The sequence below is a fragment of the Podarcis liolepis genome (assembly GCF_965112155.1).
Source record: "Podarcis liolepis genome assembly, chromosome: 10".
Taxonomy (NCBI): Eukaryota; Metazoa; Chordata; class Lepidosauria; order Squamata; family Lacertidae; genus Podarcis; species Podarcis liolepis.
Window position 1 is genome coordinate 8934391 of NC_139562.1, and position 15203 is coordinate 8949593.

General features: G+C 45.5%; 1 protein-coding gene across 1 annotated transcript in view; it reads right to left on the reverse strand.

The window, feature by feature from the left end:
• Nucleotides 1–14458, reverse strand: part of MKLN1 (muskelin 1) — an 86337-nt gene extending 71879 nt beyond the window's left edge. The window contains exon 1 of the mRNA XM_083461160.1: nt 14220–14458. Coding sequence (XP_083317286.1) covers nt 14220–14341 — 122 coding nt within the window. The 5' untranslated portion in view covers nt 14342–14458. The remainder of the gene's footprint in view (nt 1–14219) is intronic.
• Between the last annotated feature and the right edge of the window lie 745 nt (nt 14459–15203).

Sequence of the window (15203 nt, forward strand, 5' to 3'; positions counted from 1 at the left end):
CAACTCCTTCCTTAAACCCAATCTGAATAAGAACTACTTCGCAACCCAATGCAGTTTTTTCCCTTACCCACATACACAAGGGCCGTCTGAAGACGCACTATCCTCCCTGAGGCTACCTGTAGGCAGCCAAGACAGGTGGAATGCTTCATCTGGAAGATTCAATCTTTGTCATTTCCCCCACTAAAGACCATGGAACATAGGAAGCTCCTGATTCAGAGTCAGATCACTGGGTGGCAACAGCTCTCCAAGGCTCCACACAAGAGGACATTCCCAACCTACGTGGAAATCCCAGGGGTGGAACCTGGGACCTTCTTCATGGAAAGCAAATGATCTACTACCAAGCTATTGCCCTTCCCTGGATGGGCTCTTTGAGGTGTGTCTATGCAAGACAGTCACTGTTCACCCTTAAACTTGTATATAAAAGGTACCAGAGCGATTAAACTTTACTAAAGCCTCTTGGAGAACCTAAACACTCTTCTCACACAAGCAACCAGATGAGAACCTGTTTATACCTACAGGTCTTGAGGTACCTCAAACCTAGGTTTCAATCTTCCAACAGCCCTTCTCCCCAGCTGTCAAGTTTTTGTACGGCTGAAATACACACAGAACAAAAGCAACGAAGAGTTCTGTGGCACCTTAAAGACGAACAAATGTATTTATTACAGCATTAGCTTTCATGGACCACATCATAACAAATAAATACATTAGTTTTTAAGGTGCCACAGCACTCTTTCTGGTGTTTGCTGTAACAGACTAATAAAGCGAACGCTCTAGAAATTTTAACACACAGCACAAAATGTCAGCCAAGGTATCATCTGTATTTAATACCCCACCATGTCAGAAAACTCTGCATGTCTTAAATAACATTTGGCAACCAGCGAAGGTGGGGGAGGAAGAGAGGCCCAAGATACATAGATGTACTTGCTCTGTTCCACAGCCAAACCTGCTAAGCTAGGGACTTGTCTTTTGTTTCACATAACTGAGCAAACTGTACGGCAGTTGAACATGTTAAATACACATGATAATAGCTGTATTCTCTGTTAGAGGCCACCAAACCTAAACACTATTCCAGTTTGGTGAGCCACTCTCAACGTTTAAATCCTATTTTGATGGTGCTTCTTATAATCTCAAAGAGCTACCTAAAACTGCCTGAGCGTTGAGACAGAATCAAATAAGTGTTGTGCTTCTAGCAAGCTAGGAAAATGATTTGCAGAGCTTTGCAATCCTGGCCTGAAGAGGCATATTTCCATATTCCTTTGGCTCTACTCATTGCCAAGTAGCAGTCTGCATCATCATAAATATCTAGCAAAGCTAAAGTCACAGAGAGCTTTAAGTCAATAGGTCAAATTGTTTCATGATGGACTGGCCACGACGATTTTGCTCTTATGCTGAAGCTAACCATAGATATACCGTATTTTTCGCCCCATAGGGCGCACCGCCCCATAGGACGCACCTAGGTTTTTTGGGGGGGGGGGAATAAAGGGGGGGAAATTATTTTTCCCCCCCCAGGCGCGGGGCTGGCGCGGGGGAAGCCCGAGCTTCCCCCGACCCCAGCCCGCAGGACAGCCTGCTATCCGCAAGCCTAGGGAGCCCGGCGCGAAGTCGCACCGGTCTCCCCAGGCTTGCGGAGAGGTGCGCGAAACCCGGGTGCGCTCTTCGGAATGCAGGCAGCTCCGCGCAGCCATCAGGAGCCCGGCACGCCTTCGCGCCGGGCTCCCGAGGGCTGCACAGAGCTTCCTGAAGCCTGGAGAGCAAGAGGGGTCAGTGCGCACCCTCTCGCTCTCTAGGCTTCAGCGAAAGCCTGCATTCGCCCCATAGGATGCACACACATTTCCCCTTCATTTTTGGAGGGGGAAAAGTGTGTCCTATAGGGCGAAAAATATGGTAAACACACATCTCAGGGATTATTTTCAAAGAAGCACAAACAACATTAAAAATATGCAACTAAAGTTAGCATTCTGGTTTGTTTTTAATGTCAATCAATATAGAATTGAGTTAAGAAGAAAAAACATTTCAAAGAAAGCACAGCTGCTTTGGAGCATGCATGTATGCGTTACACGCTTCCTCTACGCACTTTCTTCCTGCCACCTAAAATTTATATAAGTAGGACTAGAAACATAAACGTTTTCAACTACCAGGGACCTCTTTCAAAGTGGTGAAAGGGTTTTTGTTTAATGCAGGGATGGGGAAGCTCAGGCCCTCTGGGCCTCTCTGTCCTAGGACGTGGGAGAGCACAGTGGGTAAAGGTAAAGGGTAAAGGGACCCCTGAACATTAGGTCCAGTCGCAGACGATTCTGGGGTTTCACTGCTCATCTCACAGCTTCCAGGTCATGTAGCCAGCATGACTAAGCCGCTTCTGGCGAACCAGAGCAGCACACGGAAACGCCGTTTACCTTCCTGCCTGAGCGGTACCTATTTATCTACTTGCACTTTGACATGCTTTCAAACTGCTACGTTAGCAGGAGCAGGGACCGAGCAACGGGAGCTCACCTTGTCGCGGGGATTCGAACTGCCGACCTTCTGATCAGCAAGCCCTAGGCTCTGTGGTTTAACCCACAGCGCCACCCTTAATCTCAGGGTCGTGGGTTTGAGTGTCAAGCTTGGCAAAAGATTCCTGTGTTGCAGGGAGGTGGACTAGATGACCCTCCTAGTCTCTTCCATCTCTATGATTATTATCTGAACCTTAGAATCCTCCAAGCCATACAAATACTCTCCCCAGGACACACTCCTTCCCGGCCTTCTGTGCACTCTCCAATAAAGCTTATTGACTGCTCAGATGGGGGACCGAGTAGGGGGTACAAGAGTGTGTAGAAACTGTCCTACTGTACAAATTAAAGTTCACATTTGTTTGTTTGTTTTCTGACTGCTTTGGTCCTACCAACCACTGACACACAGCCCCCAGAAGGGAATGTGGACCTCAGGCTGAAAGATGTTCCCCCATGGATTAATGCAAGCTCGCAGCCAACTAAACACTACAGCCCAAGATACTGCTAAGAACCAGCAATAGAAACAAAGTCTGACCAGTTCTGGGTCCCTGACAATCTATGACACCAGTTACCAAGGTTCTGGAGTCTGCACAACTGAATGTGTAGCAAGCCTTGGAAATCCAAGCTGACATCTCTGCTCGGCTGTGAAGTTCACTGAGTAGCGTTTGGGCAAATCCCAATCTAACAAACATGCCAATTTGAACACCTTGGAGGTAAACAGCATTAAAAATTCACCAGCATTTTGCACCTGGTTATCGGCCACTTAGAAGAACCAAGTGAAGATACCTGGCTGCCAGGATGGCACCTGACCTCTCCACCATCTAGAGGTGCATGCTTGGGGATCCTTGGATCTTGACAGTTTTCTTACACTAGCAACACATCCTGCAGAATTTTATCTGCACAATCGGAATGTGTTTCAGCAACTAAAAAGTCGTATTAAAAACACAACCTTTGAGCCACCTGGCCCAAAAATGGCAACCAGGCATTCCATTTTGACGACTATAACCCTGGTTATGGAACCATTTGGCACCTAGCTTGTATACCTGAGTTTCTAACACTGGAGGTAAAATACTTTGTGTAATAAGCACAAAGAGCCGCAAGTCCACCTATGAGGAAGTACAGCCTGTGCCTCTATCCTGTGTGATGCTAGATGGTCAGACCGACCATTGCTATAAAGGGGTAGAAGAGGGAGAAGCACCTGGCCAAGCAGACGCAGAAGCATGAAGACGCCGCGTCCGAGAAAACCACACACAGATGTATAATTATTTTTAAAGGTTTAACACAGATTGCTACCCACCCTAGGCCTTCAGATACAGGGGCAGAGTACTATCAGCCAACCAAGATTAGAAGACAGCATTGTGCAAGTATTCTATAAAATAAGACTAAGCAACAGGAGCGGGTGAAGCTTGTCTTGTTTGCAGCAAGATCTTTTGAGCTCTCGTCCAGGTCTTGCCTCAACCTAAGCAGGCAAGGTTTCCAGGAAGATTCATGCCCAATAAAAGCATCTCTCGCAGATAATTGTTTAGGCCTGGCATTTGCATCCGCAACAGAGCTCTAAATTAGCACAATACAGACATCATCTTATTTTTAAAAAGCCAAACAATGTTCAATTGGCTCTTAAGCCTTCTTATGCAGTACTTTCGTGATGCTCAAATCACTGCTGTTTGTTTTATGGGGCATTTTATAGTCTGCCTTAATTCTGGTATCCGCATGGGAGCCAGAGATTTCCAATTGCTAAAATACCAGCGTGCACCCTTCTAAGTAGTAATGCATCTCCTTCAAAAAGATCCACACACCCTTCAGTCATTTTCAAAAAAAATCCTGCACTCTTAATTGTAAGAATGCTTTTTAGTACATAAAGTTATGTTTTTGGGGTCTTAGTGAGTTTTATCTGTATGCAATGAAGATGGCCATAGCAGAAGCAGCATATAAAAGAGATTCTCAAACTGTGGTCCAAGAAATTGCAGGTGGTGAGCTGAAAGGCTGTGGCTCAGTAGTTCATATCTCTACTCGGCCCTGAACCTGATTTGTTTTTTCTGAATGCAGGCCAAGGTCATCAACATGACGTCCATGAAGGCCTCAAATGGTGACCATAGGCTGGAGGTGCCTTAGATCAAGAACTCATTTTTAAAAAAGAAAAAGTCTGCAGCCCTCCTAGTAAGAATATTCAAATTCTCTCTCAACCGTGAAGACCACAGGGTGGCCCTGGCAAGTTACATAGCTCCCAGTCTAATGTACCTGGAGGGCTTTATCATGGATAAAATAGAATTCTTATTAAAAGAAATGAAAAACATGAGATGATCCAGGAACAACTGCAACTCTCAGTGCCAAGCAGAGAGCTGTCAATGTGCTCATTCTTAATACTGGGGGAGGGACCAGTGAGGCCCCTAAATTGTTAGAAAATAAGCTTTTCACCATTTATTCTGAAGGCACAGCTGAAGAAAACAGCATCGCTGCAATTTTCTTACTTTTCAAACACACTGGCATGTTTGCAAAGGAGACAAGAAATGGAATTGACTAAAGAAGCACTCAAGTAACAAATCTTGTCCTTTGAAAATCTTGAATGGTGTTCTCAGACATAATTGATTAGAATCGTTAAGTCATTAAAATCTTCCATACATAACAAGGACCGAAAAAATAAATCGTCCTCATTTACATGGTGACACCAACAGCTGTATGTTAGGAAGCCTACAATTTTCAAGAAAACTTTTTTCTCCCTCAGCTCCTATATGCTTATTTTAATTTTGTACATTTATTATATATGCCAATGACACAGCACTTTAGTTATTAGTAATAAATAATGGCACCTGGGTTACTTTCAGTTACAAGAAAAAGAAAAAGGGTGGGTTTTTTGGAGCATGGCTGAAAACAGCAATCAAAGTCAACACTGCAATTCAGGTAAGGCCAGGTTTGCAATTGGTATTTCCCTGTCTCATAGCTCCTGGCACAGAGTCATCATCTCAAGTTCTAGCAAAAGCAACACAGCCTTACTGCCAGACACTCTGTGACATTTTGAGAGATCAACTAGCAGCTGCTGTATTCTTGCTGTGATATTATGCAATATCTACTTTCTGTGGTCTCTGGTCTTAGGCCAATCTTGCTAGAATACCCTACAGCACTGGACTTCAACTGACAGATCAGGAATCACTAGCAGGCTACAATCTAAACCAAAATGGGTCACAACACCACCACTACCACCATATAAATATACGGCCAAAAATTGAGAAATGGGTTCTCAAACGCTGGTATGGATTGGAGGTAGGTCCCAGGTCCAAAAAGTTGGGAAACCACTGCCTTAGTTCTTGATTTGCTTAGGTGAACAGAGCAAAAACTTGATCCAAAACCGAAAAGGAAGATGTATTTATAACAAGGAGGAAAATTTTGGTTTCTGTTTCCCTCACTGAGCAGCTGCTGGTAGTCACAGGACTATGTTTTCATTCCACAGTCCAGATACTGTTGGATTCCCATGGGAAAGGGAGACGGGATGTGACGTTTACTGGTTTCCTGTTTCCTCTGTACTGCCGTTTCTTTGTTGGAGTTGCTCTCTGCTTCACACAGAGACAAGATGTATATTTGTATGCTCTCAGCATAGCTTAGTAATAAAGCGTAGCAATGTAGCCATACCTGCCTCATCCTTCTGTTGCGGACTCTAGGTGTTTTATACTCTGCTGGGCTCAAGCCAAGATGAGCCGTATCAGCTCGGAGGACCGGAGCTGAATTTATCCAACAGAAAATGCACCCTTTCATCACTTTATCTAACTCTCTAGTCTAACATAAATAACTTAAAATTATTACGTATGAACTGACAGAAGCAAAACTTTTTCCAGAAGACAGTCTCAGCTGCGCAAACCTACACAGATCAGCTAAGGGGCAACAGCCGTAGCCAGTCCCACACAATTTTTTTCTCTTCTTTAAGGGCATCAAGGCAGGTTTTGCTGTGTGTTGTTTTATGGATTCTTCTGCTGGCTTTGTACAAGTAGTAAAATGAAAAATACCCTGCAAAAAGAGGGAAGAGCTCACGAAATGTATTGATGCTCTCTTTCACATTACATTTCTGCAACTCTTGTTAATTCCCCCTTGGTCTGGTCCCTGGTCCCACCCCCAATTCCTTCTACCTTTTATTGGCGCCATACAGTATTTACAAAGATTACAGTGAGGAACACAGAATGCTGTGTTGGGAACTCCCAGAAAGAAGTGCCAAGAAACAGCCCTTCCTGTACACAGGTGTACAGATGCTTGGATCAGAGAAGCCTCCGTTCATATTCTCACTCCTGTGATGAAGCTCTATGTACAGTGACTTGCCCAAAGTGCTCTCTCAGCCTAATCTACCTCAACCTTGCATCATTTTTGCAAGGATAAATATACTACCCTGTGTCCCATTTAGAAAAGTGGGGAATGTGCTAGCTAAACAAATAGACAGTTTCTGAGCTTCCATGGCACTGACCGAGATATTGTCATGGGCAAAACCAAATATTTATCTCATTTTAGTGCTTATTTGTTTCTCCATGCCAAATGTGTGGAGGTAAATGACAAGAAATTACAGGGTGGTAAATTGCAGGGAGAAGTATTCAGTGAACCAGCCCCCAAATGACAGCCTTCAGAAACCTGTCCACAGATTTAAAAGGACAACACAAGACTTGATAATTTCAAGTTTTGCAATTTCTGATCACACTGCTGAAAAATACAAGATGGAAAAAGTAAAACAAAGCAAATATGCATCTGAAACAAAGCACCTCTGTGATTCAGCTTGCCAAGAAACAGCAGTTGTTCCTCCACTAGCAATTTTGATAGTTCTTACTGAAATATTCCCTCCTCTGGTGTTTCAAGTCTGGAAAATTTTGAACTGGAAAATTTTCTGGGAAATTATCCTATGCAAATTAGCATAATTTGCTTTGTAAAATTCTCATGCCCTAGAGAGTGGTCTAATTTAGCATGTTTATTTTACTTGTAATTGATAAACGAAGCTAAAAACCTTTGGACCTGACAAGCTTATGCAACGTAACACTTATTTGCGACTGGAATCCATTCTTTGTTACCAATGCACTCATGAAACTTAACATCTTCTGCAGAAAAATTAAGCAATGGAAAAATATTCCACTCCACACCACTGAAACAAACTAAATGTTCTTTGGCTGCCAAACCCATCTATAATGCCCAGTACTCCAACTCCATTACCATGGAATTTAGCACAAAGGTACAACTAGGACTGACACCATGCAAGATGTTCCCAATGCTCAAAGGAGATAGCAGTGCTTAACACCTTCCCAGGTCTCCTTGAAATTAGGATATTAAGCTGAAGTGGAAACTAAGAATTGCTAAAAATTAAACATTGTTTTCATTCTAAAATCCATTTTCAAGGCAGAAATTTTATCAGTGTGTTTTGCAACATTCCTCCTCTTCCAATAAAAAGAGTGCAGAGATCAAGCTGGTATTTGTACTCGAAACCTACCATATTTTTCGCTCTATAAGACGCACCAGACCACAAGACGCACCTAGTTTTTGGAGGAGGAAAACAAGAAAAAAAATATTCTGAATCTCAGAAGCCAGAACAGCAAGAGGGATCACTGCACAGTGAAAGCAGCAATCCCTCTTGCTGTTCTGGCTTCTGGGATAGCTGCGCAGCCTGCATTCGCTCCATAAGATGCACACACATTTCCCCTTACTTTTTAGGAGGGAAAAAGTGAGTCTTATAGAGCAAAAAATACAGTACTTCCAGAATATCCGTACCGAATTCTATTCTATTCTCTCACCATTTGCTGTCTTAACAAAAAATAAGGAGAGGATGCTAAACAAGCCCAACTAAAAATCTCACTTTGCTCAGCCAATGAGTGCTGACAACGCCATATTTGAATCTGATCCCTCAGTGTTATGGGGGCAGAATATGGCTCATGTGAGAACTGTAAAAGACTAAATGTGGACCACGGCAGTCACCCATGCTAGCAGGTTTAGCTTTTACATGGCTCTCAGTACGGCAGCAATTCCCTTTGAGATAACCAATACAATCTGTACAAACTGTGCCTCAACATATTATTAGGAAGCCTCCAGAGCGTCACCAAACCCAAACACAGTGGTGCAAGGCCACAAAGATAACGTAGATGCAATTTCTGCAAAATTTCCCAACAAAACGCGTCCCTGGGGAACTGCATTAGCTCTGTGTAAGCTTCAAGCACCGGGAGAGTTAAATGACATATCTGAACCACACCATCTCCTGTTCCTACACATCCATTTCAAAATTCTGCCTCCCCCTCGTACTGTTAGCACTTTGCATTTGCCATTTGAGAGCTAATATTTTTCTGCAGCCTAAGCAACAAGACACCTTGTTTTTACTTGCATTGTTTGTGTTTGAGTTGCGTCCCAAACCACCACTCTCAAAGGGAGATCATTACTGCACTCCACTGGGTATCTCATTGCCTACTCCATGCAACTGTGCATTTGTCAATAACCTTCCAGAAACTTGAACGTCACAGCTGATAAAAGATTGATGGTGAAAAGGACTGAGGCTCAGTAACTGTACAATGACATTAAATAGGACAACAGTTTCTTTTTTTAAAGAGCAAGGCCTGAAAAGCAAGTGCTAAATGCACGGTCATGCAACATGAGTCTGGATAGAAAAAGAGAGTGGCCGCAATCAGGCACAAGCCAAGATATGAATAAAAGTTCTGACTGTGCACTCAGCGCCACCACTCCTTCCTTCATGCAAGTGAGCAAAACAAATAGGAATAGCTTCCCAGTTCAAAGCATCTTTTGTCTAAGACAAAATCCCATACACATGGAGTCCAGAGTTCACTTACAACAGTAAACATCAAGTAAGAAAACACTTGCAGCACACAGGCATGCAAGTCCAAGTTCACTTCAGAGTCCAAAAGTGAAAGGTGAACTAATGTCACAGGAATCTAGTTCTGCGTTCTTTCGCTCATGCGCAAACACCCATGCAGAGCTGAGTGGTAAAAAGGACACGATCATCACTCTTCCCCAAGCCCCAAAGTATGTCTACAAATATTAAAGAGAGAATCAAGCTCTAATTAATGTTAAAAGCCCCCTTTTTCACCACCTGCTTTGGTTGAACAGCTTTAAGAGAGACAATGAGAGTGGATGCTAATACCCTTATGTTGTAATGTAAACTAATCATGCACAAGCCGCAGCAGTCATGCAAAGGCTACATGCACAAGTCAAAGTACTAGATAACTTCGTTTCCCCATTTACCCAGAGCCTCAGCGTCAGAGGCATCCATTCTGGTCCTCTTCTGAAAACCAGTACCTTTTCGCACAGCTATCTTACAGATTTCATTTCAGTTGGGGACAGACTCTAAGGGGTTACACATATGTTATATCTGTATTTCTTCCCTTAGCATTCCATTCACCAACCCATTTGCTTTAAGCAGTGGCCTAGGATGGAAAATTCCCAGTCCTTTATTTTTTCATGGAAACCTTTCCATTTCATAAGTTCACTAAAAATGATGAATGGGTGGCTAAACAAAACATTAGGCAAGTTTGGCTGCTTCCAAGTTTTTAGCTTTGTTTAGGAAATACAAGTAAAATAAACATGCCAAATTAGATAACTCTCTAGGGCATGGGGGGGGGATATGATGAAAACTGATATTTTTCTGATGCTAATTACCCTAATTTGTGTAGGGGGGAAATCCTACACAAACTAGGGTAACTGGCACCAGAAAATTTAAACATTTCTTATTGTTGGCTCTAACCTTACCAATCACTTTTCTAATTTTGCTACAACAAAACAAATTTACCCTACCATCAAATAGCCTTTCATTTCTCCTACTCCATACCTAGCCTGCCTGACTTCTTGAATCCTCATCAGCTTTCAATTATTTTCATCTTACTCATAACCCTATAATGTCCTTCATCAGGCTTTAACTCAGGGATCAGCAAGGTTTATCTTGCCTGGACCAGATTGGTCCCACGGAAATCCCTCCGTGGGCCGGATCGTGTGCACATGTGAGTGATTTCCGGCGTCTGTGTTGATGCAATTTCCGGCAATGTGGAAGCAAGTCCCTGTGCCACGCTGCGCTGGCTTAGTACTGCGCTGCGTCGGCTTAGCGCTGTGCGCAAGCGGGCAATTCGGTTCGTGGACGGCTCATGGGCCAGTCAAACTACCTCCACGGGCCGCTTCCAGCCCATGGGCCTTAGGTTGCTGACCCCTGCTTTAACTCTACACACCAGATAACTCTGATTCTGTCTTGTACGCCTCACTCCTGCCTCACTTTCGACCCACCTGCCTCTTCTCACTTCCAAAGCATCTGCTCAGAGTGGAAGTTGACATATCAGCAAATCCAAGTTTGATTATAATGCAAAAGGTGGGTGAGGGGAATGCCTTGTGGGGAACAAGAGGAAGGGAGGGGAGTTTAATCCCACCTGCGTCCATCAGCAGTCCCCTGCAAATGCCCCTCTTCTTCAAAGGCCAGTCCACCCATCCCCACAATCTGGAATCAATTGTTTTCAGAATCCAGCATGATTTTAAAACATCCTGGATTGGCATTTGTAGACAGAGTCAGCAGGGGAAGGATTAAACGACCTTCTCCCACCATCACCACCAAGGTTCCCCTAAAAAAATGCCGCCCTCCCCCCCCCCCCATTTCTCTTACAAAGGAAACATAGGGTTGAGAAGCCTATGTTTTCATCAAGCATCTAATTTCATGGTCCTTGTCAACTTGGAAGTGAAACAACATGCCCTTCAAGGCAGACTAGCAAATTGAACCTGCAAATGATCTAGCAAGACCTGTCATACTGGGCATAACAAAGAGACGAGACAAAATTTTGCAAAGCAATTAGAAATATTTAGAGAACAAATGTTTGCAGAAATCCAAAACAGATTTCATGCATGAATAGTGCAAAGGAGATGGTGCATCTGTGATACACTTCACAGGTATTCTAGCAACAAGGTGAAATTTCTGCAGCAGCAATTGGGACCTTCAAGGACAGCCCATTTGTTCCTGCAAACCATGATTTCATTTTTCATGCCCTCTGCTCCCTATATCACCATATCACTACTCCCCACACCACAACCACTAATTAGGTCTACTGTCCTACTCTGTCACATCCTGTGTCTGCATAAATCAGCCCACACATAATCAAAATTTCCTCTCACATTGCACATCAACCAACCCCTACTATACCTGTCTTTCCATATCTCTGCATAGCTCTCCACACTGCATCCCTTGCTCCTTTCTCCTTAATAGCCTACTCAGAACACTCTGCTTTATTTTGCCCTAAGAACATAAGAGCCTGCTGGACCAGGACACTGGCCCATCTAGTCCAGCATCCTGTTCTCACTGTGTACCTGTGGGAAACCAGCAAGCAGGATTCGAGCACAAGGACACTGTTTCCTCCTGTGGTTTCCAACATCTTCACTGCTCCTTGCATCTGCTTCATACAGTACCAGGAACCAAGGTTACCAAAATTCTCACCTCCCCAGCACAATACTGAAACTACCCCTTTTGCCAGTTTTCAATGCACACATTTCAGAGGTACAAAGATGTTAGATCTGCTGTAGGGAGCAAAAAAATACACAGAGTCACCAATGGCTCTGTGGTACCTTAAAAGGCAACTTAACTGTTCGATCTTCAGCTGCCTGGCCTGGATCATGGAAGCTCACTCCATCAAATGCAGCAAGTTTGCAGGTTGATTCCCCATTACAGTACCAGGGTTTACAAGCCCCATTAAATGGCAGTTAAAAACAAAACATCACAAGGGGATTCTGGCAACAGACCACATGCCCAGCTCACTTCCTTTCCACCTTTAGCCATGCCTTCCTTAAGAGACTCATGAAACCAGAACCAAACACAGCTTCCACCAGTGCTAGAAAAATGGAGAGAGAAAAGGGGGGGCATTAATGAAACCCACCCACCTGATGCCTCACTCTAAATGCAGACCTGCAACTGAGCTTTTTCAAGTGCTTGAATTACTTGCCCAAGCCCCTCAATTTTCCCAATTTTGTTTGTTTTAATAAACCTTTCTATCTTTCACTTCTGGTGTAAAACTACCACACAGGATAGCTGGAGCCATATATAACATTACAATTTCACAGAATATCAAACTGTTACAGAATAAAGGAGCAAGGTCAGAAGCTGCCTTGTTCAACCATGGCATTAAAAAACACAACTATCTGATAAAATAAGGCCATTGTCAAAAACTTCCAGAATAAGGAGGTCTTCAATAACCTGCAGAAAAAAGTGAGGAAGGGGGCCAACCACACTTCACAGGTCAAGGTGTTCCATAATCTGGGTGCTGTCAACAACAAAGCCCTTTCCAAATCATACCCCTGTGACACACACTTTTCTTTTTGGTGGGGCTTTCGCATACTAAGACCCCAGCTTCAATTTCTGGCATCTCTCAGATAGGACTGGGAAAAGACTCCCGGCCTAAAACCCTGGCTAGCCTCTGCCAGTCTGTGCACACAGCACTGAGGTAGGCAGCAGACCAATGCTCCTACTTGGTGTAAGCCTGGCCTCTTTCCATGTTCCTATAACAAAAGGGAAAGAAAGGGTGGGTGGCTTACCCCACCCCAAGTCCCCTATAACGGCCCTCTCCCTTGGCTCTTCACTCTCTAGGTCCTGCAAGACCCAGCAACATAGCTGTCAACTTTCCCCTTTTTCTTGTGAGGAATCCTATTCGGAATAAGGGATTTCCCTTGAAAAAAGGAAAATGTTGACAACTATGCCCAGCAAGCACTGATAGGTCCCATAGGTACTCTCATCCATGTCTGCCCCCATGTGACCCCCACTCCAACAAAAAAACCCCAACACACCCTACCATATTGCCCCCTTCATAATGACAACCTTTAGGCTTCCTAACCACACAAAGACCCAACTCTGCATCCTGTTGCAGCAGGGATCAGCCTTTTCCTTCCTAAGCAAGACCAGCACCAAGACCAACTCCCTCCAGAGCCACCCCCTCCAAGAACAACCTCCAAGATAACTGCAAAAAGAAGCCCAAAAAGAAGCCCAAATGCCACCCCATCCCAAGACAAACCCTTCTAAAACGAACCCCCAAATCCACCCCAAAAACAACTCCCAGGACTAGCACCTCCCCCAATGTGAACTCCCCCACAAAGACGACCACCCCAACAACAATTCTGAAGGCCCCCTTCCACAAACCCCCTCCAAGACCACCCCACCCCAAGAGCAACTCTGAAGACCACCCTCTCAAAGACCCCAAGAACAACTCCCATGACAGTCCCCCATGTGAACTCCAAGAACACCTCCTCAAAGACGACCACCCCAAGAACAATCTCAAAGGCCCCCCCACAACTCTGAAGACCAACCCATCAAAGACCCCAAAAACTACTCCCATGACGAACCCCCCCATAGAAACCCATGACGAACCCCCCAATATGAACCCCCCAAGAACACCCCTTCAAAGACGACCACCCCAAGAACAACTCTGAAGACCACCCCTCTTCAAAAACAACTCCCATGACTAATTCCCCCCATGTGAACTCCCCCTCAAGAACAACTCAGAAGGCCACCCCCCCAAAAAACGAACCCCCCCCGTCTACTCAAGGCCAACCTCCCCAAAGACCCACCACCCCACAGAAAGCCTCCCCCCCAAGCTTTCTCCCTCCTTCCCCGGAGCCCCTCTTAAATGGGGCGCCCCCTTCCTCCGCCTTCTCCCTCATAAGTACCACAGGGAAGGAGGGAGGCCCCGCAGCCCCAAGCGACCCTCCCTCGGCCAGGCCCTTCTGGCCTCCGCCAAGCCGGTGGCGGCGGAGACTCACTCGGGCAGGTAGGTGGAGGAGAAGCTGCTCCAGCGGTGCAGGGTGTAGGCCAGGACGCGGCTCTCCAGGGCGCCCGCCGGGCCGAAGCCTGGGCCCGCCGCCGCCGCCGCCGCCGCCGCCATCTTGTCGTCCGTAGCAGCAGCGACGGGGAAACAGGAGAGGGAGGCGCCCTAGAGGTAAGGTGAAACGCGCAGGCACGCAACGCGGGCGGGCGAGAGCGCGCAACACGCGCGCGCACACTTCCGGATTCCGTTCGGGGCAAGGGGAGGCAGGAGAATGAATGCGAGTGGGGAATGACGCGCTAGCCCAAGCGGCGTCCTGAGGGGCTGGGCCACGCAACACAGAAGCGGGGAAGGGAGGTGTTCGCTTGGGAACCGGAAGCGTACGCTCGCAAGCGTAGGCTGCGCTGGCCGGAGGAAGTTTAGAAGGACCGAGAGGGATCGAAGCGAGGGGAGGGGGGAAGAGAGTGACGGAGCGACGACGCCGCTCTTAAAGGGGCCGCCGCGCACTTTGCCGCTTGCCTCCAGCTGCTAATGTGTTTGCACATCTTCCAGAAGTTATTGCTCGGTTGCTGCCCGTGCTCGGTGTTTCTGGGGTCAGACTGCCGTCGGGTGGTTTGCAGCGCATTTTTTTAAAATTATTAGTATTATTATTTGCATGCAGTATGTGAACCTTTTAATGAGGGTGAAAGAGTAGAGCGCAACATATGGTCTGAAGCTCAACATCAAAAAACCTAAGTTCATGGCCACTGGGCCCATCACCTCCTGGCAAATAGAAGGGGAAGAAATGGAGGCAGTGAGAGATTTTACTTTCTTGGGCTGCATGATCACTGCAGATTGTGACAGTGGTTACAAAATTAAAAGACGCCTGCTTCTTGGGAGAAAAGCAATGACAAACCTAGACAGCATCTTAAAGAGCAGAGACATCACCTTGCCAACAAAGGTCCTATAGTTAAAGCTATGGTTTTCCCCAGTAGTGATGTAT